Source organism: Lepidochelys kempii, chromosome 22 (genome assembly GCF_965140265.1).
Source record: "Lepidochelys kempii isolate rLepKem1 chromosome 22, rLepKem1.hap2, whole genome shotgun sequence".
NCBI classification, from domain to species: Eukaryota; Metazoa; Chordata; order Testudines; family Cheloniidae; genus Lepidochelys; species Lepidochelys kempii.
Window position 1 is genome coordinate 17879612 of NC_133277.1, and position 23428 is coordinate 17903039.

At 59.3% G+C, this 23428-nt stretch overlaps 3 protein-coding genes across 4 annotated transcripts in view; 1 reads left to right on the forward strand and 2 right to left on the reverse strand.

Annotated features, from left to right (window-relative positions):
• Nucleotides 1-14483, forward strand: part of APOC3 (apolipoprotein C3) — a 177704-nt gene extending 163221 nt beyond the window's left edge. The window contains exons 1-4 of one of the 2 annotated variants that reach the window (XM_073321150.1): nucleotides 10635-10735; nucleotides 11937-12002; nucleotides 12845-12971; nucleotides 14062-14483. In XM_073321150.1, coding sequence (XP_073177251.1) covers nucleotides 11945-12002; nucleotides 12845-12971; nucleotides 14062-14161 — 285 coding nt within the window. In that variant the 5' untranslated portion in view covers nucleotides 10635-10735; nucleotides 11937-11944 and the 3' untranslated portion in view covers nucleotides 14162-14483. Of the gene's footprint in view, nucleotides 1-10634; nucleotides 10736-11933; nucleotides 12003-12844; nucleotides 12972-14061 lie in introns of those variants that run through there. The other variant, XM_073321151.1, reaches the window with a different exon arrangement.
• APOA4 (apolipoprotein A4) lies at nucleotides 1382-10409 on the reverse strand. Its single transcript, XM_073321147.1, has 5 exons — nucleotides 10354-10409; nucleotides 4202-4585; nucleotides 3642-3736; nucleotides 3206-3332; nucleotides 1382-2599 (listed from the first exon to the last, which is right to left on the reverse strand). The coding sequence occupies exons 2-5, from the start codon at nucleotides 4486-4488 to the stop codon at nucleotides 1672-1674; spliced, it is 1437 nt and encodes a 478-aa protein (XP_073177248.1). The 5' UTR covers nucleotides 4489-4585; nucleotides 10354-10409; the 3' UTR covers nucleotides 1382-1671.
• A 2072-nt stretch (nucleotides 14484-16555) lies between the features above and the next one.
• Nucleotides 16556-19906, reverse strand: APOA1 (apolipoprotein A1). Its single transcript, XM_073320980.1, has 4 exons — nucleotides 19774-19906; nucleotides 19164-19224; nucleotides 18358-18511; nucleotides 16556-17608 (listed from the first exon to the last, which is right to left on the reverse strand). The coding sequence occupies exons 2-4, from the start codon at nucleotides 19204-19206 to the stop codon at nucleotides 17002-17004; spliced, it is 804 nt and encodes a 267-aa protein (XP_073177081.1). The 5' UTR covers nucleotides 19207-19224; nucleotides 19774-19906; the 3' UTR covers nucleotides 16556-17001.
• Between the last annotated feature and the right edge of the window lie 3522 nt (nucleotides 19907-23428).

Below are 23428 nucleotides of genomic sequence, written 5' to 3' on the forward strand. Positions count from 1 at the left end.
GCTATATAGTTTGGATTCAGAGCAACGCATTCGAGGGCTTCCATTGCTACATCACTATCACGCCGGCCATGGGGACTGGATGGCTCCAGAGTGTAGGCAATCCACCCCTCTAGATTACAGCATCACAGCGACCACGGGTTGGTACGCACCCAAAATGGTTTCCATGCATTGGCCATTGAGAGGCCTCGTTGAAACAAACAGGTGGGTGGGTCTCTGCTGCAGGACAGGCATCTCCATCACTCACAGCACGAACTAGCTCCTTGTTAGCAGCCTCGGCCAAGGGGATGAATGCACAATGGAGCCTGCAGTCCCTTCTCCCCCCTGGAGAGGGAGCACCACCATTGTCTGTAGCTAGCAGCCCTTCATGTGTCCGGAAACCACGCTCCCTCAGCTGGGGGTGCTCCATGGTCCCTCAGACTAGGTCCTCGGGTGATGCAAAGCAGCATAACTGCATTGACCTCAAAGGAGCTGCACCGATTTACCCCAGTGCAGGGTTTGGCCCCTTGTCTGTAGATGAATGACACGCTGTTAGACTAGGAAGTGGGGCCCGGGAAAACCAGAGTTCCCTGTTCCCAGGGCAGCAAGCGTCTTAGCCTGACAGAAGAGGACCCTGAGAGACCCCACCCAATCCTGGGACACAGGATCTGCTGCTCAGGGAAGTGGGGTGAGGCAGAGTGGAGGATGCATTAGAGCTCACAGCTGGCTGGTGGCTGCCAGGGCTCAGGAGGCGATTGTAAGGGTGTCACTCTCAGGTGGGCAAGCCAAGGGAATGTTAATCCAAATTGAAAGTGTTTCCCCTTGGATTTAAAGTACCCAGACACTGCAGCAAGTGTGCTCCAACTAGCTCAATGTGTGGACCACAGCCTAACAGAGAGACTGTCTTGTGCACACCTCCCCTCCCTGCTTCCCTCACCCAGCCCCACGCCCCACACTATTCATGGCCATGCAGACCACCTTGCCTGGAGCAAGTCCCTTTCCATCCCCCACTGCCCAGACCCTGCTTCCCTCCCATTGGCAATCACCCAGGGGTATCCACAGGACATCCCAGCATAGGGCTTTCAACTGGTGAGAAGAAAGAAAGAAAGAAAGACCAGCCAATCTTTCTCACTCTCCCCTCATCCAGCCTAGTAAATCCCCCAGTTTCTTGTTCAGACTCACTGGAGTGCACTTGGCTCATTAATTTAACAAATTAGGCACTTCCTCAAGCCACTAGAGCTGGAAGGGACAGCACCTCTCTCCCCACCCCTCCACCACCGTGCTCCCAAGGAAGAACTTATGGCCTCTGCAGAACCAGTAGGAGCAGAATGAGTGCCTTATTGGTCAGGCTAAGAGAGGGACAGAGTCGCAATGTGCATTGCTGTGTTGCAGTTTTATTTCAGCAGATACAGTAGGTGCAATTTTGGAGTGAGGGCAAGTGCAGGAAAGTCAGTAGCAGCACAGACAGACAGTCATCTAGCATGTGCAGGTCCCCTGGCATTCACGGCTCTGGGTCCCTTTCCCGCTCTGTGGCCTGAGCTGCAGAAGAGCCAGCATGCCCTTGAGCCTGTCCTGGGGCTGGTTCCCGTGCTCTTCGCCCCGGCTCTGAGGTAGACAGCGGCTTGTCTTGTGCAGTGGAGGTGAGGGTGAGCAGGTGGTGATAGGAAGCGAAGCTGAACCTGCTCAGGGGCCCCCTCAGTTTTCAATTTGCTTGATGGTGCTGAAGAAGGAGGCGACCTTGTCCCGCATGTCCTTCTCCAGGAAGCCAAGATGATCCTCCACTTCCCCAGCGTAGGGGCCCAGCTTCTGCTTCATCTCCTCCACCTTCTGCACCAGCTGCTTGTTAAAGGCCTCCCCGTAGGGGCCCACGGTTTGGCGGAACTCCTCAATCTTCTGTTCCATCTGCCCACTCAGGCCCTCCACGTAGGGGCCCAGGGACTGGCGGAGGCCCTCAGCATCCGTGCGCAGCTTCTCCTTCAGCTCCTCAGCATAAGGGTTCAGCTTTAGGCGCAGCTCTTCCGCGCTCTCCGAGAGCTTGGCCCTCAGGTCCTCTGCGCCCTTCTTCATCTGGAAGGACAGGCCCTCGAGCTGGCGATTGAGCTTGTCCTGCACGTCCTGGGCGTAGGGGGCCAGCTGCTTGCGCAGCTCCTCCACGTTCTGGTCTATCTTGACTTGGAGCTCATCAGCCAAGGGCGCCAGCTTCTCTTTCATGTCTGCTACGTTTTTGTCAATCTGCTCCTGGAGCTGCTCGGCATAGGGGGCCAGGGCTGCCTGGAGGCCGTCCACATTCTCCTGCAGCTTGTCCCGCAGCTCTTGGGCGTAGGGGGCCAGCTGCTTGCGCAGCAAGTCCGCATTCTGGTTGACCTGGCCACGCAGCTCCTCGGCATAAGGGCTCAGCTTGAGCTGCAGGTCTTGGATGTTCTTGCTGATCTGCTGGTGCACTTCGTCGGCATAAGGGGACAGCTTGAGGCGCAAGTCCTCCAGCTCCTTCCGGATCTGCTCCTTCAGCTTCTCCGAGTCCTGGCTCAGCTTGGCATGCAGCTCGGTGGCGAAGGGGATCAGCTTCTTCTGCAGGTCCCCCGCGTAGGAGTTGACGTTCTGGAGGTTGTCCTGGAAGAGGGTGCTGCGGGAGCAGGGGAAATGAAGCTCAGCACCTTGAGTGTCTTTCATTGATTCACTGACCACTCAAGCACTGCCCGCCCCCGCAGCTCCTGTCCCCTACCCTGTGCCCTTGCAACTACACCTCACACATCTAGCGGCATTTCCAGGGCACCCATTTCTGTGCTCTCACCCCTGTTGGAGCAGCCCTTGGCTGCAGACCTGCCTCTCAGTGCCTTTAGGGAACCCTGCCTCTTCCAGCTACCCTGCTCCTGACTTTGGGGGGAGGTGATGTTTCCCTGCAAGCCTGTTGTCCCCATTGGTTTGCATGAGAGTGGGTCTCTCCCGCTTAGAGGGGCAGTGGGTCTGGCAGGCCATAAGCCCTTGTTACGTCAGGCAGCCGGCTTCTCTTTCACGGCTACTTTGTGCTCTGGTGTTACTGTTTATTCTAGCTGGAGCTCCTAGAGCCAGTGCAGAGAAACAGGTACCAGAGCTTTACTCTCTCCACCTGTGCCAGCCCCAGGAACTGCTCAGGTCCCATCCCTCCCACGGGATCCCTCCCTACGGATCCCGGCGTCACCCACCCACAGTCCCCCGTGGGGGCTAGGGGCCTGCTCTCCAGTGCACTCACTTGAGCTGCTTGCTGATTTCAGATTGCTGGATCTGCTCCATGGTCTCCTTGGCATTGCCGGTCAGCTGTGTGAAGTAATTCCAGACCACATCGGCCACCTGCTGGGCACTGACGTCTGCCTGGGCCCCTATGGAGAAACAAGAGCGCCAGCACTCAATACCATGTGCAGCCAGCCCTATGCCTGCCCCACTCCCCTCCTGTTCCCAGGGGTTTCCTTTCCATCCAGACTCGCAGGGATAGCCCAGTCACATGCCTGAGGCCATGTCTCCAGGTGAGGCCCTCCTCACTCCCTGGAGCCAACCCGAGCAGGGCAGGAGCAAAGAGTCCAGAATGGCCATGGCTCTGCAGAGCAGCATGCTGGGACAGGAGGCAGCCCCAGAGGGCCCCCGGCCCCAAGGGCTGCACCGGCCCAGCAGGAGAGGCTACTCTCCCTTACCTGTGATGGCGAGAAGTGCCAGAGCAAGGATGGCAGCCTTCAGAGACATCTTGCGCTGTTTGTGCTCAGGGACTGGCCAGGCAAAGTGAGCCACGCTGCAGAGAGAACAAGATGCGTCAGTCTCCCTGTGCACCCTGACCCTGCTCTTCCCGCAGTGCCCCCACCCTGAGCTGAGCCCCTCGCTGTCACAGGGCAGGGTCCGCTTGAGGTTCTGCCCCTCCTCCAGTCCCCCCTGTCCCTGTCCCCCCCGAAGCACCCCTTCTTCCTGCCGGGCTGAGCTTCCCGCAGCTCAGCCATGGCTGCTGCTGACCTGGGAACTGCTGCAGAGGCTGGGATCCCAGTGCCCATCTCACCCACCCACTGACTCCTCTGGACAGACCAGTAGCCATCCGTCTCCCTGGCTGCACCCCTGGTCGGATACCCCTGCAGCCTTTCCCCCGCAAGGCACTGTGCAGCGAAGAGCCAGGGACAGGGACCACTGTGGCCGTCTCAGGGCTCCTGGCGCAGCTCCCTGCCAGAGGGGTTAGGCTGCCTGCTGCTCCCCCTCCCAGCCCACTGACCTGTGCTGTGCTGCTCCTCGGCTGTGCCCTGCCGACCTGTATTTATACCGCAGCCAGCAGCCCCCAGCCGCTTCCACGCAGGCTGGTGACACAGTCCCCAGTGCTTGGACTTTAGTAAGGGCCCAACGTGGAAGCTCCTGACGTGTGCGCGGGTGTGTCGTTATCTGCTGGGACGCGATGCTGGAGATAGCGGGGGAGCACTGCAGGGAACCAGGTGCAACCGCACGGCAGCCAACGGGTGTGGAAACGGGAGAGGGAAATGCAGAACTGGATCCCGCCCGGGCCATTTGCTGGGCTCGTGTCTGGGACTTTCCACTGAGGTGGCCAACAGTGTCCGATATGGACCAATCCTGAGGGGGATCCTGTCTCCCTCCTCCTCAGCAGCTGGGGACAGGTGTGTTCATCAGCCCAACACAGCAGGTAGCTCTGCCCAGCTGGGAGGGAGCTGCCCTGGTAGGGTGCACTGGGAAAGCGCTTTTTATTTCGCAGGGTCAGGACCAAGAGTGAAGCACATTTTGCCCAGCCAGGCACAGAGGCCAGGCTGAGTCCCGGGCTGCCTGTCTTCCCAGCCTATACAGGAGGGGAACTCTCAGCTGGCAGGAAAATCACTGGCAGCCTCTGCTGAGAAAATGCTCCCAGAAAGAGCCTGCCTGCCCCCTGACCCCCCTGGCCATCAGTCTCCAGCACCGTTTGCAGATGCGCCTGCTGAAACAAATCGCTGTGAAGCTCAGACACCCGTAATCCTGCTTGCAGGGGGGATGTGAAGCTGCTGCATGGTGGTAAGAACGGGGCGGGGAGGCATGCAGAGCACTCAGGCTCTCCTCCTGGCTCCGCCACTGGCCCTGAAGCAAGGCTCATCACCTGGCTCGCTGCCTCAGTTTCCCCTTCTTGTAACATGGGTAAAGTACATTTAATGTCAGTTCCACCCTTGGGTCCTCATTGCCCCCTCCCCAGCCAGCTTCGCTGCCCTCATGGAGCCCAGCTCCCAGGTGCACTGGAGTCCCTGTCCAGACTGAAACCCTGCCAGAGCCACCACACCCAGGCTCCAGACGGCCTAGCAAGGGGCCCAGTTCTTATATATCCGTCCTGGGACTTTGAGACGAAAAGTCTCTGTGTTGAGTCCCCCCCCCAGGGCGTCTGGGCGTCAGCTCGGCTCATCGCTAGGTCATTACAGAGCACAGGGTCCACTGGGCCAGAGCCGCAGCTGATGTGAAGCAGTGCAGTGACTCCGCTGGATCTGCACCGAGCGCCACCCACTGGGGATCCGACCCGTTGTTTGTCATTCCAAGACACCCTCCAAACAGTGGGGGGGAGGGGAGGTGGAGGGACATGCGTGACGACATGTCGTGCAAAAAGAGGTCACTGTGACCAAGCGCCAAAACTCAGTGTGGGTCCTTCTCTCCCCCACCCCATGGGCCATTTCTTCAGGCACTGCCTAGCAGGCCTGGCCGCTCCCCAGGCTGCAGGTGGCCAGGTGATGGGCTGCCACCCCAGCTCACCTGGATCAAGGGTCCCAGCTGAGGAGGGAGAAACCAGTTCCAAGAAGTCAACAGCCCAGGCCTGATTCTCCAGCTGCCCAGCAGGGTGGGTGCTAGCCGTGCACGCCCGGGTCCGATACGGGCAGCTAGGGACGGAGCGTGTGCCCAGCCGGACCCGAGTGCTGAATGCCTGTGTGCCTGGAGCTGCAGACAAGCACGCAGTGTGTGCACGGGGGGAAGGGGCGTGTAATGGTTCTGGGAACACTGGGACCAGTGCGACTTGCTGCATATCCTGTGCGAGGAGGCCACAGGGAGCCTGGAGGAGGGAGCACACCCAGGATTTCCGTATGAGGCGTTGGCGCTGGACAGGCCTTGGCAGACGCAGGCCCAGCCCCACTCAAACCCCACAGCATGCTCAGGGCCAGTGTGTGAGGAGGCTGGGGGCAGGGTGCGGATCAGGGGCACAACAAGGTCTCAGGAGCCCAGTACGAAAAGAAACTGATTTTGGAAGTCCTCCCGCCCCCTGGCCCCAGCTCGCATGGTGTCCAGCCTGGCAGGGGCCGAGGGGCACATGTCAGAGGAAGCCGTCAGCACCCAGTAAAGAATAATGGCCCAGTAGGATCCCCCAGGAGGTGGAAATGTTTCCCTGCTGCACAAGGCCAGGGAGCCCGAGGAATCGTTAGCATAGCATGCAGGTGCTGCTTGTCTAGCATTTCCTTTAGCTTTGCCTCAGCCAGGGCCTGGCCACGTGCTGAGTGTCCCCAGCTCTCACTGACCTACCCAGGAGGGGCCGTGCTCAGCACACTGCAGGATGAGGCCCAAGACACTTTGCTCCAGGCAGCAGGCACAGTGCCCTGCTCGCCACGGGCCAGTGATGGGTGCAGAGCAAATCTAGCCTGGCCCAAACCTCCAGCTGTGTTCCAGGGCAGGGCAGGTTTGTTTATGGGCAAAGTGGCTATTTGGTTTTCCTGCCCAGAGCAGGGTCAGTCTCCCGTGGCCATGCCCCACTGCTCTGCTGGCTTCGGGAAGGGCTGGATTGAGCAACATGGTCTGTGGGTGTTTGCTAACCAGACGCTGGTGTCAAAGTCCTGGCTTCCAGCGTGGTACTGCCAAGGCTGGGCGGGAGGCAAAGTCTGAGTGCACATTGGATGCACCAAGGCTCAGCTCTGCTCCACTCCCGCCTCTCAGACGGTTCCTTAATGAGGGCAGGGGGCCTAGGTGTGTGCGGTGTGACGGAACCAGAGCAAGCCAGAGCAGAGGTGCACACGGCTACCACCTGGCCCTGCTCACGCACCTCAGTCCTGATTTACAGAAAGCACTGTCTGTCCGTCCCACGTTTCCCAGACAGCTCTGCCGATGCACCTCACCCCTCACCCACAGCACCCCCGTCTCCAGCCCTTCCCCTGCACTCTGGATCTGCTGATGCACGTCAAGTCTTGACCTGCCTCCGCCCCAGTCTCCCACCCTCTTCTTGACAATTATGCACCATGGTATGAAATCAAAGTTTGCTTTTGTGATGTGTCCAAATCTGCACCAGGGAACAGACTGAGCTTCGGGAAGTTCATTCTCCTTGTGCGCTAAGGCGCGGTGCAGCCAGCTGCCAGAGGCTCATGTTTACCCCTGGAATTGCCCCTCTCTGGAAACAAACTGGAGCCAGAAAAAGGAAAAGCTAAAAATATGTCTGCCTGGAGAAACCGTCAGTGGGCCAGGGAAAGAGCGGCACCATCCCACCTGCAGTTCCACGAGCTCAGCCCGCGGAGAGTGGCGAGCCCCTGGGACAGCATCTCCAGCCCAGCACTCCCCACAGCACCCTGCGCCCTGCCAGCCCAGAGCATCCTCATCGCTCCACGCAGCCAGACACACCTGCTGCTCTGCAGCTCGGTCTCAGCCCAGCCCCAGCCCCTGGGACAGCATCTCCAGCCCAGCACGCCCCACAGCGCCCTGCACCCTGCCAGCCCAGAGCATCCTCATCGCTCCACGCAGCCAGACACACCTGCTGCTCTGCAGCTCGGTCCCAGCCCAGCCCCAGCCCCTGGGACAGCATCTCCAGCCCAGCACGCCCCACAGCGCCCTGCCAGCCCAGAGCATCCTCATCGCTCCACGCAGCCAGACACACCTGCTGCTCTGCAGCTCGGTCCCAGCCCAGCCCCAGCCCCTGGGACAGCATCTCCAGCCCAGCACGCCCCACAGCGCCCTGCCAGCCCAGAGCATCCTCATCGCTCCACGCAGCCAGACACACCTGCTGCTCTGCAGCTCAGTCTCAGCCCAGCCCCAGCCCCTGGGAATCCTGGCCGGCATTGGGGCACCCAGTGCAGCCCTAGAGAGCGGCAATTGCACACAACGCTCCCGTAGGGCCCCTCCCAGGGCAGCACGGAGGTTGTGCCGAGTCTTTCCTCTCTTGCTCATTGCAAGGCTGAGGGCCTGTCCCAACCCCCCCACTGGGAAGGTGAGTCCAGGCTGGACATGCATGTCTGTGACGTGGCTGCTGGCCACAGCCCTTCTGCCCTCTCTGAGCGGGCGAGCCCCCTCCTGATAGTAAGGTGGATACAACCACCAGTAACCAGGCTCAGAAGCAGGATCCCAACCAGGCATGGCTAACAGGGTCCCCTCACCCAGCACAGAGTCCCCGTTGGGCTGGGACACAGCCAGTGCCCTGGCTAAGCATTCCTCCTGCTGCCACCGCCCTGGGCACCTGGCAAAACGAGCTTCTGCAAACAGACAGCCCCCACCCCGGCCTCAGAGCCGAGACTGGGGGCAAATGTGCCTTTAGCCCTCTGGGAGCTTCCCCAGTTGTGGGGCCAGTTAGATAGTGTACGGTGCAAGACTAGCCCCGTTCCCCTGGCCACACATGGCTGCAGCCATGGGTCTCCTTCGTGACCAGCACGCATGGGGGGCCTGTGGGCTGGGGGGAGAGCTATTTCCCACCCCCTGGATGGCACTCGCTGTCCTGCTGTTGCCTGCTTGAGTTGCTGAGTTTCCCCTCCCTCACCCTGTGCTGTAGAGCACCCTGCCTTGTAGGAGACTTGGCTCAGGGCTGCGGGATGAGAGTAGCTGCTCAGCGCTGAGACAGGGCTTGGAATGGGCTCCCCCACTCTCCCCCACCTGACATCATAGCCCTCTCTTTGTGACATCACAGCTGTTTCCATGGCGGCCGCTTATGATGTCACAGGGTGTGATTAGGCCCTGAAAAGCAGGCAATGGAGCCTGAGCGTAAGACAAGCGACCAAAGTGCCGAGGGAGACCTGGAGAGCGCCAGATGGGCACAGCTGCAGGCATCAGCACAAGGCCCCTCCCCCCCAAAGTTTTGCCTAGTTCACGTTTAAATGTCTCCCCACAGCTCGTCCCCCAGCCGGTTGCAACCCAGAGCTTCCCCAGAGATGCACCCCGCTGACCTCCCTGGCTCAGGCTGAAGCTCCCCTGTGATGTGTTATCACCGGTTCACAGTACAAGGTGACTGGGGTGACGGGCTTGCAGCAGGGCTCAGGAGGGATGACACCACCAGAGTCCAAAGAGCCCCGGCTGCTCTCCTGGCTGTAGAAGGCCCGTGTGCACGACACCAGGTAGCTGTGAACCAGGAGACCTCGGGGAGGAAGGTGCCAGCAGCAGCAGGATGTCCCGGCTCATGCTGAGAGCAAAGCAAATGCAAACCTGCACTGAGGAGTGGGAGGCTGGCAGGGCTGGTCAGTGCAAGTGGCTCATACCATCCCTCCCCTACCAAACCCAGCAAGCCTGGAGACACAGAAAGGATGAGCTGCTTGTTACAGTGCTGGTGGGGAACCCAGGTGTCCTGGTTCAATGCCCAGAGCTACCAGTTATTCCCCCTGTGGGCAAGTCTCTCTGCTCCCCACTTGTGAAAAGGGGGAACTTCCTGGGCCAGCCTATCTGCTTAACCTGCCAGCTCTTGGGGCAGGGACTGTGTCTACGCAGGACTGGGACATCTGTTTGCTGCTGTAATATGCCTCAGGGGCCTCCCCTCCACACCTCGACCCATCTCAGCTCTGCTGGAGCCTGGGCTCCTTTCCGCTGGGCATGCTCCAGCAGCGAGGCCCTGCCTGGAAGCTCGCAGGGCTGTATGGTGGTTATGGGGGTCAGTGTGGCTGGGGCATGACTGGCCTGGAGCCCTGGGGGCTGTCACCTGGGCCAGAGCCAGAGGGTCATCCGAACAGAGTCACCCTGCTCCTCCTCTCCCGCCCTGGGAGGAAGCAGGTTGGACCTGGGTCTCCACTCTCCATGGGGGAGTAGCTGGCCCAGGCCCAGAAAACTGGTCAGTAACCAAGCAATCCAGCTTCCCACGTGGGCCCTGCTGCCCTCTCCCCGCTGCTGAGGTGCTGGTGCCGCCCCCCTCCCGCCAGCCAGGACAATGGGGGAGCAGCCCAGGCCTCCCACAGCTCTTGGTGCCTTCAGGAGCCGCTCTGCTGAGCACAGGGCCAGCGTGCCACCCGGCAGGGCAGTCCTGCCCCAGGCCCTCGGGGCAGCTAGCCCAGACGCTGCCTGCCCCCAGAGCCAGGGCAGACGGTGGCTGGCCCCAGTGCCCTGCCCGCCAATGCAAGCTGGACGCAGGCCACTGGAGGTCACTCTTGTGCCACATAGTGATTTGCAGCCTCCCCTGGGCCCGGCTGGTCAGGGAGCTGAGGACAGGCTGGGGAGTGGAGCATCTCTGTTGGCAGCACTCACCTGGGACCCACCCCCAGGAGGGGAGAGCCAGATAAGGCAGCAGCTGCAGGGAGTTAGGCTCTCTGCAAAGCAGGGATAGGAGCCCTGTCACTGCTCTGCACTGATCACCACAGGGCCTCGCACTGCAGTGTGGGTGTGGGTGTGTGTACAGCCTTGGCCCTGGTTCGCTGAGGGATTTCTCAACTCCGTGAGGCAGCCTGACCCTGAGTATGCCTGGCAGCAAGCAAGTGAGCCATAAATGCAACCCCCCTCTTTGGTCTGGCCAAGCCACCCCACTGACCTTTGCCCAAACGTCCCTTGGAGGCCACTTCCTGGGGCGGGTATAAAAGCGTGAAGCCGGGGCACTAGCTGGTTAGCAAAGCCCAGGAAGCAACGCAGCCAGGTAAGCCTGGAGTTTGACACGGTAGATTCTGGGGCTGGGGGGCCATGGCTGGGGCTTGCGCCCACCTGGAGGTGAGTCAGCTGCATTTCAAGCCGCAGAGCATTACTGCAAAGGAAAAGCAGGCCCGGCTGCAACGGGGGAGGAGATAACAGGGAAAAGCCAGTCCTGCCCTCGGTGAACCAGCCTCCAGAGTCCTAGTCGGATGCTCTGGCAATGCCACTGGGCAGCAGCTGCTGCCTCGCGCTAAGCTCTGTGCACACCCACGTGCAGCGGGTGCAGGCGGCTGCCTGGTCTGCCCTGGGCAGGGGCACTCTCCACCCCCGGGAGGTGTGTGCAGCTTAATGGCACGACCCCCCCCCCGCAGACAGGACATCAAACCTTCCTGCGTGTGTTCTGAGCCAGCTGCGAAGCGCTGCTCCGGGGCCTGCGTGCCCGGCCAGGCTGAGGCTGGCAGCAGGGCAGGGGCGGTGGGAACAGCCCACGTCACCGGCTCCGAGCAGCGATGCTGGGGCGAGCAGGATGGGACCCAGTCTGCCTGAAGGGACTGTATGTTCTGCCTGCTGTGGCTGGAGAGGGCCTGGCCTGGCTGGGGCCGTCAGCCCCCTCTGCCGGGGAAGCTGCCAGCCTTTCTCCCTGGCTCACACACGCTGCAGTCTGTGGACTCAGAGATCAGGGCACTGGCGGGAGGTGCTGCAGGCAGAGACCCCAGGCTGTGGGCTAGTCCCAGCCCAGCTTAGCAGGGCCAGCGTTCCCCCCAGCTTGGTGGTGCTGGGCTGGGGCCTGCGTGGGGGGACAGAGGGGGTGCCTGTCTATTCTGAGCCACCTTGAGCCCTGTTGGCCGCTTTGCCCCCAGCTCAACTCGCGGCAGCCGCTCGCTTCCTGGCTCTCCGCGTGCCAGGCTGGAGTGGGCTGGGGCGTGAGCACCGGCCCTGACACTGTACAGCCCCGGGTGTGCAGCCGCTGGCTCCCGGGGTAGGCTGCGCCCACGTGTCCAGAGGGGCACAGCAAGAGGCCTGGGGGCGGGCACGTGCCCTGAAGCCAGGGGGGCTTGCTGCACCATACCCAGCAGGGAGCTGGCTGGCTTTGCATCCCGGGGGCGTTGGGGCAGCAGGCATGGGAGGGAGGTGCCATTACGCCGGGTGGGGGGGCTGTCACTGGGATGGCCCCTGCAGCCCTTCACGCTCTGCTGCTCTCTCCTCAGCCCGCACCATGAAGGCCCAGCTCCTCCTCATGCTCCTGGGCCTGGCACTGCTCGCTGCTGTGGCACGTAAGAGCCGCCCCCCATCTAGGGGCGAGGGGAAGGGGGGGAGGAAGGAATCGGGTATAAGCAAGAGATGGGAAGAGTGGGGGGAGGGAGCAGGTTGCAGGGTGAGGTGGGGACGAGGGAAGGGGCATCACGCAGCCCATGAGTTGGAGGAAAGCCCCACGGAACTGCTGCTAGTTACAAGGCAGCAGGAGACAGAGAGGGACTCACAGAAACGTGGGGCTGGAAGGGACCTCGAGAGGCCACCTAGCCCATCCCCCTGTGTTGAGGCAGGACCAGAGAACCTAGACCGTCCCTGCCAGGTGTTTGTCTGACCTGTTCTTAAAAACCTCCAGTGACGGGGATTCCACAACCTGCCTTGGGAGCCTGGTCCAGAGCTTAACTAGCCTTAGAGTTAGACATTTTTACCTATTATCTCACCTAAATCTCCCCTGGCTACAGATTAAGCCCATTTCTCCTTGTCCTGCCTTCAGTGGACATGGAGAACAACTGATCCCCGCCCTCTTTATAACAGCCCTTAACATATTTGAGGACTGAAATCAGGTCCCTCCTCGTCTTCTTTGCTCAAGACTAAACAACCTGGTTTTTAACCTGGCCTCGTAGGCCAGGTTTTCTAAATCTTTGGTCATTTTTGTTGCTCTTCTCTGCACTCTCTCCAGTTTGTCCACATCTCTCCTACAGTGGGGCAGCCAGAACTGGACACAGGGCTCCAGCTGAGCTCTCCCCAGTGCCAAGTTGAGCAGGACAATTATCGCCCTTGGTTTACATAACGACACTCCTGTTAATACCCCCCCGAACCTCCCCCCCGCCCCTCCCGACACCCATGGCTTGGTCTTTGCTTGCAGAGGCGGAGGCCCCCACGGAGGAGGAAACCGTCTTGAAGAAGGTGCAAGATTACGTCCAGCACATGACTCAGACGGCCAAGGACACCTTAAGCAAGGTCCAGGAATCCGAGTTGGCTCAGCAGGCCAGGTGCGCCCCCCCATCCCTTCTGGCCCAGGGGTCTCCCCCACCTCTCTCCACAAGCCCTTCCCCTTCCCATGCCTGCCCAGGCACAGCCAGCATACGGAGAACCCTGGCGACCAGGCCAGGGGCAGATACAGGGCTGGGCAGTGCCCAGCAGCCCCTGGAGCTGCAGAGGTCTGCCCCAGTGCAGCAGCGAGCAGGAGGCCCCTGCTCCTCAGTGTGGAACACGCTGGGGTACAACCCTGGGCCCAGGAAGCCAGTGACAAAGCTCTTGGGACCTTGAGTGTCCCACAGTTCCAGGTGAGGGCCATGGGCGCCGCAGGGTCAGCACCCAAGTCACACCTGTGCTGGCTGAGGCCCCCTAGAAGCTGGTCTGCTCACAGTGCCTCTCCCACGAGGCAAACACCTGGCCGGCTCTTGTACCCAACTGCCTGTGCCAGGAGCTGGGGGAGGGAGCTGTCACATCGAGGCAATGGGGTGCAGCAAACCCCAAGCACTCTGACTGCAATATGCAAAATTGCAAAAAACAGAATATGCAAACTGGTTAATCTAGGGACATAGGCACGAGACAGAGCAGGTCTCAGGCTCAGGCCAGTCCCTCTGAGGACACAAAATACCCCATGAGTCTGTCTTCTAATTGGCAGCTCAGTGAAGGGCAAGGACTGAATGGGCCATGGACAGATGGTCCCTCTGTGACCCCAGGACAGGATGGGGGAAGCTGGCATTGTCATTACCCCTGCTACACTTGTTCTGTGGCTTAAGTGCACCAGTCCCATCAGTCCAGCATGTTCCCCAGCCCACAGGGGGATGCCTTGGGAACAGCGGGTTTCTCAGCATTTCAGGCGAGGCAGCAGGATTATAAAAGCCATGCCCTGACCCTGCACTGCTTATTAAAGCAGCAGTTTATAGCACCAGCACAGACCCACAATGCCCAGTAAACTGTCCTTCCCTCTCTGCCCCCCCGCGGGTGTAACTCCCAGCTTGATTGCACTGAGTCATATTATTAAAGTGGCTATCTTCAACCTTTGCATATAGGCCCCCCTTTAATATAACCTCTTCCTCTGCCCCCCCCTCCCCGGTGTGTTTAACCCTTCAGGGACTGGGTCAGTATGCGTGCGGAGGACGTACACGAGTTTTGGGGTATGCTAAAGGACAAGTTCGCTGCGCTCTGGGAGCAGCAGTCGCCTGGGCAGTGAGCCCCACATCAGCAGCTCTGGTCGGGTTCTCAGCTGAGTGAGGGCAGGTGCACGATGCGCAATGCAAATTGTAACCAGAGCGACTCCCTGCTCTGGGCAGAGAGCCCAGCATCCGTCCACCTAAGCGCTTTCCCAGCTGCCTGTCTGTTCAGTGACTCAATCTCCACTCAGCGTGGCGTGGTCATATTCTACTTCCACTGGGGCACAGGAGTTTTGGTTCCAGCTGGTGTGTTGGTTTGGAGGGGCTGGGCTTTTCCCCCCTTATAAAACATCCTAACTCAAAGTTTGTCATGTGTCTTGCAATAAAATGAAGTAAACTTGAGATGCATGTGGTGGCCTTTACTGGAGTGTTGCAGAGAGAGCGTGTGTGTGCACAGCATGCATGCAGTAAACTGGCTGCCGGGAGCAAGCAGCACAGCCTTTGAGAAGTTGGATGCATTCTCCGTGCAATACCCATCGTCGGGTAGAGGCAGTGCTTGATGTGGGCAGGGCTGAGGCCCGGCACCTCTGGGCTTTGCTGCATCAGTTATGAATAAAAAAATTGCTTGAACACCAGGACCCCTTTCATTACAACTTCAGCACTGGGTCAGGGAGAAAGACTCATCGGAACCAACTAGGATTCGGGAACAATTGCCCAGAATGGGATTTACTGGCCAATGAGCCGCCACCCCCCAGGCTGGGACTCAGGTGAGTGCTCTGGCTCCCAGTCCAGCCCTGACTTCAATCCTCCAGCTGTGCGCACGCAGACGCCCATGCTTGGCACATCCCAACTCGCTGCATGGCAATGAACGAAGTCAGCATTAGGCCTTCCAGGCATGCCCCCCTCCACCCTTTGTGGCACCTGCTTCCCTGGTACCTAGGAACCGCAGCTGCGTTTCTAGCGAAAGGACGACGGGGGATTGGCTGCTCGTTACCTAGTGGAAACCTGGCCCCATGGGAAGATGCTGCTTTAACAATGGCAGCCTAGAATATGCTTTGAGGTAGAGAACAAAGCCACTGCTGTGGTTGGGGGCTCCTCACCCGAGACACAGGAAAGGGGGCTGGATTTTCAGAAATTGCTCAGGATCAGGCCCCTTCAAGGTGTCTGCAAATCTTGGGCCAGACCGCAGGGTGGCCGTTCTCCCGGCTAGCGTCAAGATGTGGGTTTGTCTAAACCTTCAGCAAGCGTAGGCGGGTGGGCGGTTATTGTACGCAGAACCCAGAGCTGTGCAATGCAGCCAACCCCCTCCCCTTGCAGACACACGAAGCAGACCCCCACAATGGACTTGCGGCCTGGCTCTGGCACCAGCAGGTTGAAAGCAGACGGAAACAAGGCCAACAGGGGGCATAAAGGCTCAGGCTACAGCCAGCACTGCAGGGCTGCCAGATGCTCTCTCAACAGCAGCGAGGAGAGCAGCGCACAGAGCCCTTCCGCTTTGCTACAGCGGGGGCAGCGGGCAGCAGGGCCTGGCCTGATGCCCCATCTTGGTGCGATGCTGGGATGTGTGTGTTGGGGGGGGGGGTGAGGGCGCACACCCACATACGCACACTAACCACCAAGATGGCTACAGGAGCACAAACACCTGAGTTTGCAGGACCCAGCTCACACCAAGCTAACCGTCCCGCCTGGCTCAGCTCTGGTGAGGCCTCAGCTGGACGAATCAACCCTTTGTGCCTGACCCGCTCTGTTCCCAGCCAGCTCTGCTAACAGCCCTCAGCCCTGACCTGCTACGACAGCTCTGGACAACCCCTGTGACCAGCCAGGACCAGAGCCTGCCCCCGAGCTGCCAGCCCTGGCCGGCTGATGCTCCCCTCGGCAGCAGGTTTATAACAGCCCGGCTGAGGGCATTCCCTGCACAAGGGACAGGGCTGAGCCGGAGGGGCTCACTCCCCTGGGGAGCTACAATGGCCTCGCACGCCATGTCTGCTGCCCAGCTCACCCCAGCCCCACAGCCACGTCTCCCCCTGGGGCTCCCAGAAGGCTCCGATTGGGCTGGGCCTTGCGCACAGACTCCTCAGCGGCTGGGTCCTGCGGGAAGGTGATTCCGATCAACGCCTCTTGGAAAGAGCCACCCTGGGGCAACCCCCCCCCCCCCCCGGCTCAGCTCAGGGTGCTCTGCAAGCCTACACTAGGATTGCTGGATTGCAGGAAAGTGAGCACCTGGGAGGGCTCCCCACAGGGTCCCCTCACCCCCTCTCCCCTGCAGACCATTCCTCTTCCTGCCCCCCACCATCCCTCCTGGTCTGCACAGCCCTTCCCTTCAGTAACCTGCAGCCCATGGACCCCCATGAGTCCCCCTGGAGCTCCTATGTCTTCTCCGCCCCACAGGGCCCTCAGCCTCCCATTTGGTGCTCCCTGCCCCCCACAGTGCACTCTTGCCCCCCGGGAAATCCCCTGCAAACACAAGCTCCCAGTAACTTAAATCACTTTTATTTGACAAAACAAAGAAACAAGAATGAAGAATTCTGCGGGGTGGGTGTGTTGGGGGGGAGGTTGGGGCAGGTGAGCGCCCCGAGCCTGGAACAGGGAGGAGAGCTCTGGGAAGGACATTCCCAGTGGACTGGCCTTTGCCCTGTGCTGGTTTCTACCCCAGCTCCCCCCCGCCCCCCAGCAGAGAGACCCTCGTTCGACAGCAATTGTGACTGACAATTACTCAGACAGTAAGTGACTGAGCCCCAAAGGGCCGAGACAGCTTGGCCCAGCGCTGGGGGCGCCCGGGGGGCAGGGGAAGGGGGAGGCGAGCACACCTGGTGCCTTCGCCCAGATGCGTATTAGCAGCAGTGGAATACAGGGCAGTGGCTGATCAGGTGGGGGTCATTGTGGGCTAGGGGAGGGGGTGTCAGTCCCTGGCCCGGTGCCACTAGTTGCCCTTGGCCAAGTTCTTTCGGAGGTTGTCCAGCAGGTTCAGGAAGCGGGTCTTGAGGCTCTCAGCATAGGGGGTCAGGCGCTCCTTGAAATCCTGCACGAGGGGCGTGACCTTCTCTCGGAAGGCAGTGAGATGCTGGATCACCTTGGCCTGATACTCAGCAGCCTGGGGGATGCCCTTCTCCCGAATCTCCTGCAGCTTCTGGCTCAGCTTCTCGCGCAGCTCATCGCTGTAGGGCGTCAGGTTCTTGCGCAACTCCTCCACATGCCCACGCAGCCGGTCCCGGGCCTCCTCAGCCACGGGGGTCAGCTTCTGCTGCAGGACCTCCACCTTCTGCTTGGTCATCTCCTTCAGCTCCTCACTGATGGGGGTCAGCTTCTGACGATAGACCTCCAGCTCCTCCGTCCACTTCTTGTAGAACTGCTCCAGGAAGGGCTGGATCTTCTGTTTCACTTCCTCCATCTCCTTGGTTAGCTCCTTCCTCAGGGCCTCCGTGTCCTTCACCCACAGCCCCCAGGCCTCCTTGTAGTAGGGAGCCAGGTCCTCTTGCAGTTTTTGTGCCGCCACCGTCAGGGAGTCCAGGTTGTCAGCCAGCTTCAGGCTGCAGGGGAAGACAGCGGGGCCGGGGTTACACACCGCTGCACGGCCTCTCTCCTGGCAAAGCCCAGGGAGGCCCTGGGGATGCAGCCTTGTTCCCAGAAGGGATGGGACGGTACAGCCAGCAGATGGGCTCTGCTCCCAGCCACTGCCTTGTCATGGGCCTAACACTGGGAGCTGGGAACTCCTGCGTTCTAATCCCAGCTCTAACACTGACTCCCTCTGGCCAATCACCTCACCCCGCAGTTCCACAAGGGTTCACACATTTTGGGTGCCCAGTTTGAGATGCCTGGGGCCTCAGAGTGGCTGACACCTCAGGTCTGGGTCAAGTCAATGGTAGATTTAACCTCTTCCATGCCTCAGTTTCCCCAGACAACCTGGGGACGACAAGGCTCACTCAGTTCTCTGGTGGTGGAAGGAGGGAGAGTGCTAGATCCACCACAAAGGTGGGGGGGGGGGGTCACAGCTGCCAGCTGCTGTGCAGTGCAGGCCACTGGGCACCCCACAGCGCCAGCAGGGACAAAGTCCCCCCTTAGCTCCAGGGGCAGGATCTGTGATCACCCTTAGCTGCTGAGTCCTAGGGCCTGACACACAGTTGAGAAGTTCCCATTGCAACCAGCAGAGGGCAGTGGCAGCACGTGGGAGACGGCTTCAGGGCCAGGGGCATCACAGCCTGCAAGTGTGTGGCACAAGGCTATAGGGCCTGGCGCTGACCTCCTAACAGCCTACTCCTCCCCAGAGTCAGCTACTTACTCAAGCTGTTTGCCAACTGCAGAGGTCTCAAACTGGGCAATGGCTTCCTTGCCACTAGCCTTGACTGTCTCCAGGTAGACCTGGACCATGTCCTTGAAGCGATCCAGGGGTGTCTGGGGGTCCTCATGCTGCCAGAAGTGGCGGGCCTGAGTCCCTGCAAGGAAAGCACAAGAGGGCTCAGGACCAGCTCCCCAAATCCCACCCCGGAGACACTCACCACGCGGCACCTCCTGCCCAGATCAGTCCCTGGGCTGGAGCTGGAAGCTGCTTGTGTTACCAACTGCAGGCTTGGCAGACGGTGCCCCCCCGGGCAGGAAGGGTTTCCTGGGGGAGCCTGGCTGGTTTTACATGTCTCTGGTTTGGGGAGGTTACAGGCTGGGTCCTTCAACTGGGGCAGTGGACTTACCTGGCCCAGACCAGATTATAGCTCCGGAGCTCCTGGTTCCCAAACCTCAGCTCGCTGGCCCACCCTGCCCCTCTCTCTGACCCCTGAACATCCCCACGCTCTCCCACTGCTGCACACAGCCTCGTCTCTGCTCCCTGGCCTAGACAGGAGCCCGGAGGCTCTGGGTGCTGTTTTACTGCACCCTCGTCTCCAAACCGCTTTTAGAGTCACTCTAAGCTGGACGCCTTCTGCAGAGGCTGCTGGGCCTGGCCCCTTGCACAGCAAGGCACGCGGGCCTGCCCAGGGCTCTGACTTCTGGGGCACCACATGCCCTGGGCTGAACACAGCTCCTCCGCCCTCCCTGCTCAGGGGTGTCTGGATTCACCCCGCCTTCGAGTTTTGTGCTGGTTTTTGGCCCTACCTGTGAGGAACACCAGGGCGAGGATCACAACGCCTGCTCTCATCTTCGGCTGTCTCTCAACCTGGGGAAGGCAAAAGAGTTTGGGGCTCAAGTGAACAAACAGAAACTGCTTAACAGAGCGAGGAGCTGCCAGTCGATGATTAATCGCTGGAGGACGGTGACAATCTGGGACAAGCCTTGTTCCTTCTGTCACTATCCCTCAGGGGAGAGCCACTTACCCACCTGGCATTGCCCCATTCTGCCCCTGCCCATTCAAGGCAGCTCAGGGCTTTGCATCAGCCTGACTGGCGAGACCATGTAACAGAAGCCATTAGGTGCCTTTACAGCAGGGCGAGCAAGCGCCCAGACAGAGGCAATGGGTCAAGGGTTCATGATCTTTCTGCTTCCCAGTTGTGCTGCTGCTGATTTAATTCTCCCAGGGTGGGGTGAGGCTATCCCCTCCCCTCCATCACCTCTCACAGCAGTTACGCTCAAGGGCAGGTTTAACCTCCCAGGACAGAGGGAGGCCGCACAGAGCAGGGCCAATGCTCCAAGACAGGGCAGGACTCCCCAGCTCTCCCCAGGAACAATTCCCAGCAAATCACACCCCTAGAAGGATTGAGGCACTTACCAGTTTCACTGCCTCCTGCTGCTGCTGCTGCTCCTCCTCTTGAGTATGGCTTGTGTGTCCCCAGTGCTGTTATTTATACCGGAGAGGGGATTTATCCTGGAGATAAGCTCAGGAAAGCACTCCCAAGTTCTGATTATGTGGCGCTTAGAGTTCAAGGATCGAACACATCCCCGCTGTGGACGGGCGCGATCAAGGAGCAACTGCCTGGGAGGAGAGGCCAGAATAAACAGGCTCCTGCAGTGGGAGCCTCCAGACCAGCAAGGCTGTTTGTTTACTTCGGCTGACCCAGATTTTCCACCAGCCACATTGGGACCCCTCCCTACCCCTGGCCCTTCAGAAGCCCCTGAGATTCGATGGGAGCCAGTGAGCAAGATTTGCATCCTCAGGGATTCAGCCTTGTTTTCCCAGGACACCTCACGCCTGTGTGTTTTTCTTTTGAAACAATTAAATTTGCACTAGCCACCATGTGCCCCCCCCATCCCAGCTCTAAAGTAACCACCTGCAGGTTGCCCCGGGTGCCTAGCGCAAATGGGAACCTGCCAGGCAGACAGCGCTCAGCCCTGTGGTGCTGTGTGCAATGGGGGGTGTAGGACCACTGGAATGGAGATGGGGCTCGAAGTCTGGAATACCAAATGCTCTAACCTCCCACTACCCTGCCACGGCCTCTGACAAACTCCCTCAATTCCCAGCCTTGGCAAGAGAATGGCTCAGCCCCGAGGATGACCTCCAGAGCAGAGACCATCCTAAGCCAAGCCACCTACCTAAGCAATAACCTGAAGAACATGGGGCTCACCCGAGAGCGCTTCCCCTTTGGCCTGTATGGGGCCAGGGGACAAGAGGGCATCAGGCCAGGGAATCAACTCCATTTTTGGGCCATTTAAACGGACAGGATTCCTCACAGCTGTAGCAGGAGGCAGCCCTACCTGTGGAGTGCCCCTTGGACAGCAGGACCCAGACTTCAACGGGCTGCAGGACGTGTAGTGTGGAGGTGGGGCAGCGAGGGGCTGTGTCAGCCCTGGGCAGCAACCTGGCAATTGGTGCAATTTGTCCGATTTGCTCTTCACAGACATGGGCATGAGCTGTTGGGATAATCCAGCAGCAGAGACAAAGAGCCAGAGAATTCACCCAAACTGCAACCAGGGGATGTGAACATGGGGCCAGCAAGTGCTCCTGCTGAAAGACACCAGCATGCTCTGGACTTACTGCACCAGTTGCTTCACCATCACACATGGCTGGTCCAGCTAGCTCCGGCTGCTCTGGTCTGGCTCAGAGAGAAACGGCATTGGGACAGGGCGGAGCTGGGGTACTCAGGGCAGGAGCTGCCCCAGACAGATAATTAACAGGCACCTGCTGGTCTCCAGCCACACCGGTGCTGGGGATGCTCTGGGACAAGTCAGTCCCCTTCCCCTGGCCCAGTCAGACTTCCCTGGTGGAGTTTTGGACACACTGTTTTCAGTCCTAAGGCCTTTCTTTATTCCTACCCTGTAGACCTCATTCCCCCTCCAGCTGTGAGCACCCATCCAGCAGTCCAGGCAGGCTCCGGCGGATCGCTCTTGGCAAGGCCCGGCTGGGGCAGGAAGGGATTTTGGTGATTCACCAAGTGACTTCCTTCCACCAGCACAGGGACACGGTGGAACAGGGGGGCCGTCCTGTCAGGAGAGGACACCAAGGAGTTGTTACAGCCCACAGGAATAGACCCCAGTGTCCTGGCAACAACTCCACAGTGGGCCATTACATCCCAAATCACTGAACTCCCCCTGCAGTTTCTGCTGTATATGTAATTCCCTTCTCCTTCCATGAGGGGGTCCTATTGCTGGTACCAAGCAGGTGCCTTGCTCCACTCCCCAGGTGGTTCCTTTTCAGTTCTGGATTAAATCTCTCTGCCCAGGGCACTGGACTCACTGAGATGCCATTTAACTGGCAGCTTGTTCTGTTTCTTCACACACTGGCTTGGAAGTGAGACTAGGGGGTACAGGAGACACAGGTAGGATGGATGGATACCGCCCCCTACCGAAGCTGTGACAGAGTAGAGCGATCACAGGTGAGTTCAAGGGGGGGAGGGGGAAGAGCAACAACAGAGGTATAGTTTGGTCTTGCTGGGATAGGACAAGCAGCCCCCAGGATTGACTTTGTCATGAACAGAAACTGGGGAGAGAAAGCACGTGATAATGGAGGGAGCGCGGAGGAAAAAGCAGCAGTGACCCCCATCACAAGCTTAAAGGTCTGGTGTCACCGAGTCCCTGGGCGATGCTCTAGAACTGCTCCCCATGAAGCCAGTCAGGACTCTGGGGAAGTCTCCTTTCTGTGAGCAGCCTGTCTGCAGGACACACAGCTCACACAGCTTCCACCTTCCTGGGTCTGACCTCGGAGCATTCAGCATCCTCTGCCCCTCTGTGCGCTTCCCACAGCGAGTCCGCCCAGGCGGGGCTCCTGGGGAAGCCAGAGGGTCCTGCCCCACAACTCCGCAGTCAGACGTGACTTTCAGCCAGCCAGTAAAATAGAAGGATTATTAGACGATAGGAACATGGTCTAAAACAGAGCTTGTAGGTGCAGAGAACAGGACCCCTCAGCTGGGTCCATTTTGGGAGGCAGTGAGCCAGACAACCACGTCTGCCCTTCACTCCATGTCCCCAGCCAGCCCCAAACTGAAACTCCCTCCAGTCCCCCCTCCTCTTGCTTTCCCCGGCCAGGAGGTCACCTGATTCCTTTGTTCTCCAACCCTTCAGCTCTCACCTTGCAGGGGGGAAGGGCCCAGGGCATCAGTTGCCAGGAAACAGGGTGTCGGCCATTCTCTGTGTCCAGACCCCTGCACACACCTGCCCTCTAGGGCTCTGCAATGATCATACACCCTTACCCCACCACCTAGATACTTAAGAACTGCATAGGGGAAACTGAGGCACCCCCACACCATTCAGAGGAAACATTAAGAACAGTCCCGCTTTGTCACATCTGGTCAATATCAATAAGCCACTAAAAGGGTGAGACCCTGATGGATTTACTGTAGTTCTAACAGGAAAACAGGGACGGGGTCAAGGATCACAGCAGCCTTAACTTGAAGCACACACTTAAGTGCTTTGCAGAGCCCCGGCCTTACACTCTGCATTGCAAACCCTGAATAGGAGTTGCACAGTTCTGCTGTGAGAGTATCTGAATGAAACCTGGCACCTGGACTTTCACCTCTGCTGAGGTCCCCAGAGCAGTAGGGACTCATTTGCAAGCACAGGAGGTGCTTAGACTCAGTGAGTGATTTTACAGATCCACAATGTGAGCTTTAGACAGGGCACCATCAATTCCCACTCGGAATCCCTTTGCTTTAGGCTGTATCTTCTCTGCGGGCCAGGGCGGGTAAATGAGAGATTTCAGAGAAAAGATCAGAGTACAATTACCAGGAACCTGAAGGCACTATAAAATTCAGGCACTTCTTCATTTAATCATCTGAAGCTGGGATAAATTGGCCAGGGAGACAGAACATGCAAATCCTGCCCGTATCTTCTGAGTAAGTTTATTATTAACAAAGCAGATAAAATCTCATACCAGAAGCCCTTGAGCTTCTTAAGTGAGGTCTGTGCTGCCTTTTAAAACAACTGGCTACATGTGGATGCCCAGTGAAGTCGATCCGTTGACAGTCGATGTATCAAAGGTCACCTAACCTAGG

Excerpts from the sequence above, each read along its gene's own strand:
- APOA1 (XM_073320980.1), bottom strand. The coding sequence starts at position 19,206 with ATGAGAGCAGGCGTTGTGATCCTCGCCCTGGTGTTCCTCACAG. Across the intron at positions 18,512-19,163 it reads CGCCCTGGTGTTCCTCACAG|GGACTCAGGCCCGCCACTTC; the intron begins GTAGGGCCAAAA and ends CTTTCCTTGCAG. Across the intron at positions 17,609-18,357 it reads GCAGTTGGCAAACAGCTTGA|CCTGAAGCTGGCTGACAACC; the intron begins GTAAGTAGCTGA and ends CTTCCCCTGCAG.
- APOA4 (XM_073321147.1), bottom strand. The coding sequence starts at position 4,488 with ATGGCCCGGGCGGGATCCAGTTCTGCATTTCCCTCTCCCGTTTCCACA. Across the intron at positions 3,737-4,201 it reads CGAGGAGCAGCACAGCACAG|CGTGGCTCACTTTGCCTGGC; the intron begins GTCAGTGGGCTG and ends TTCTCTCTGCAG. Across the intron at positions 2,600-3,205 it reads GAAATCAGCAAGCAGCTCAA|CACCCTCTTCCAGGACAACC; the intron begins GTGAGTGCACTG and ends CTGCTCCCGCAG.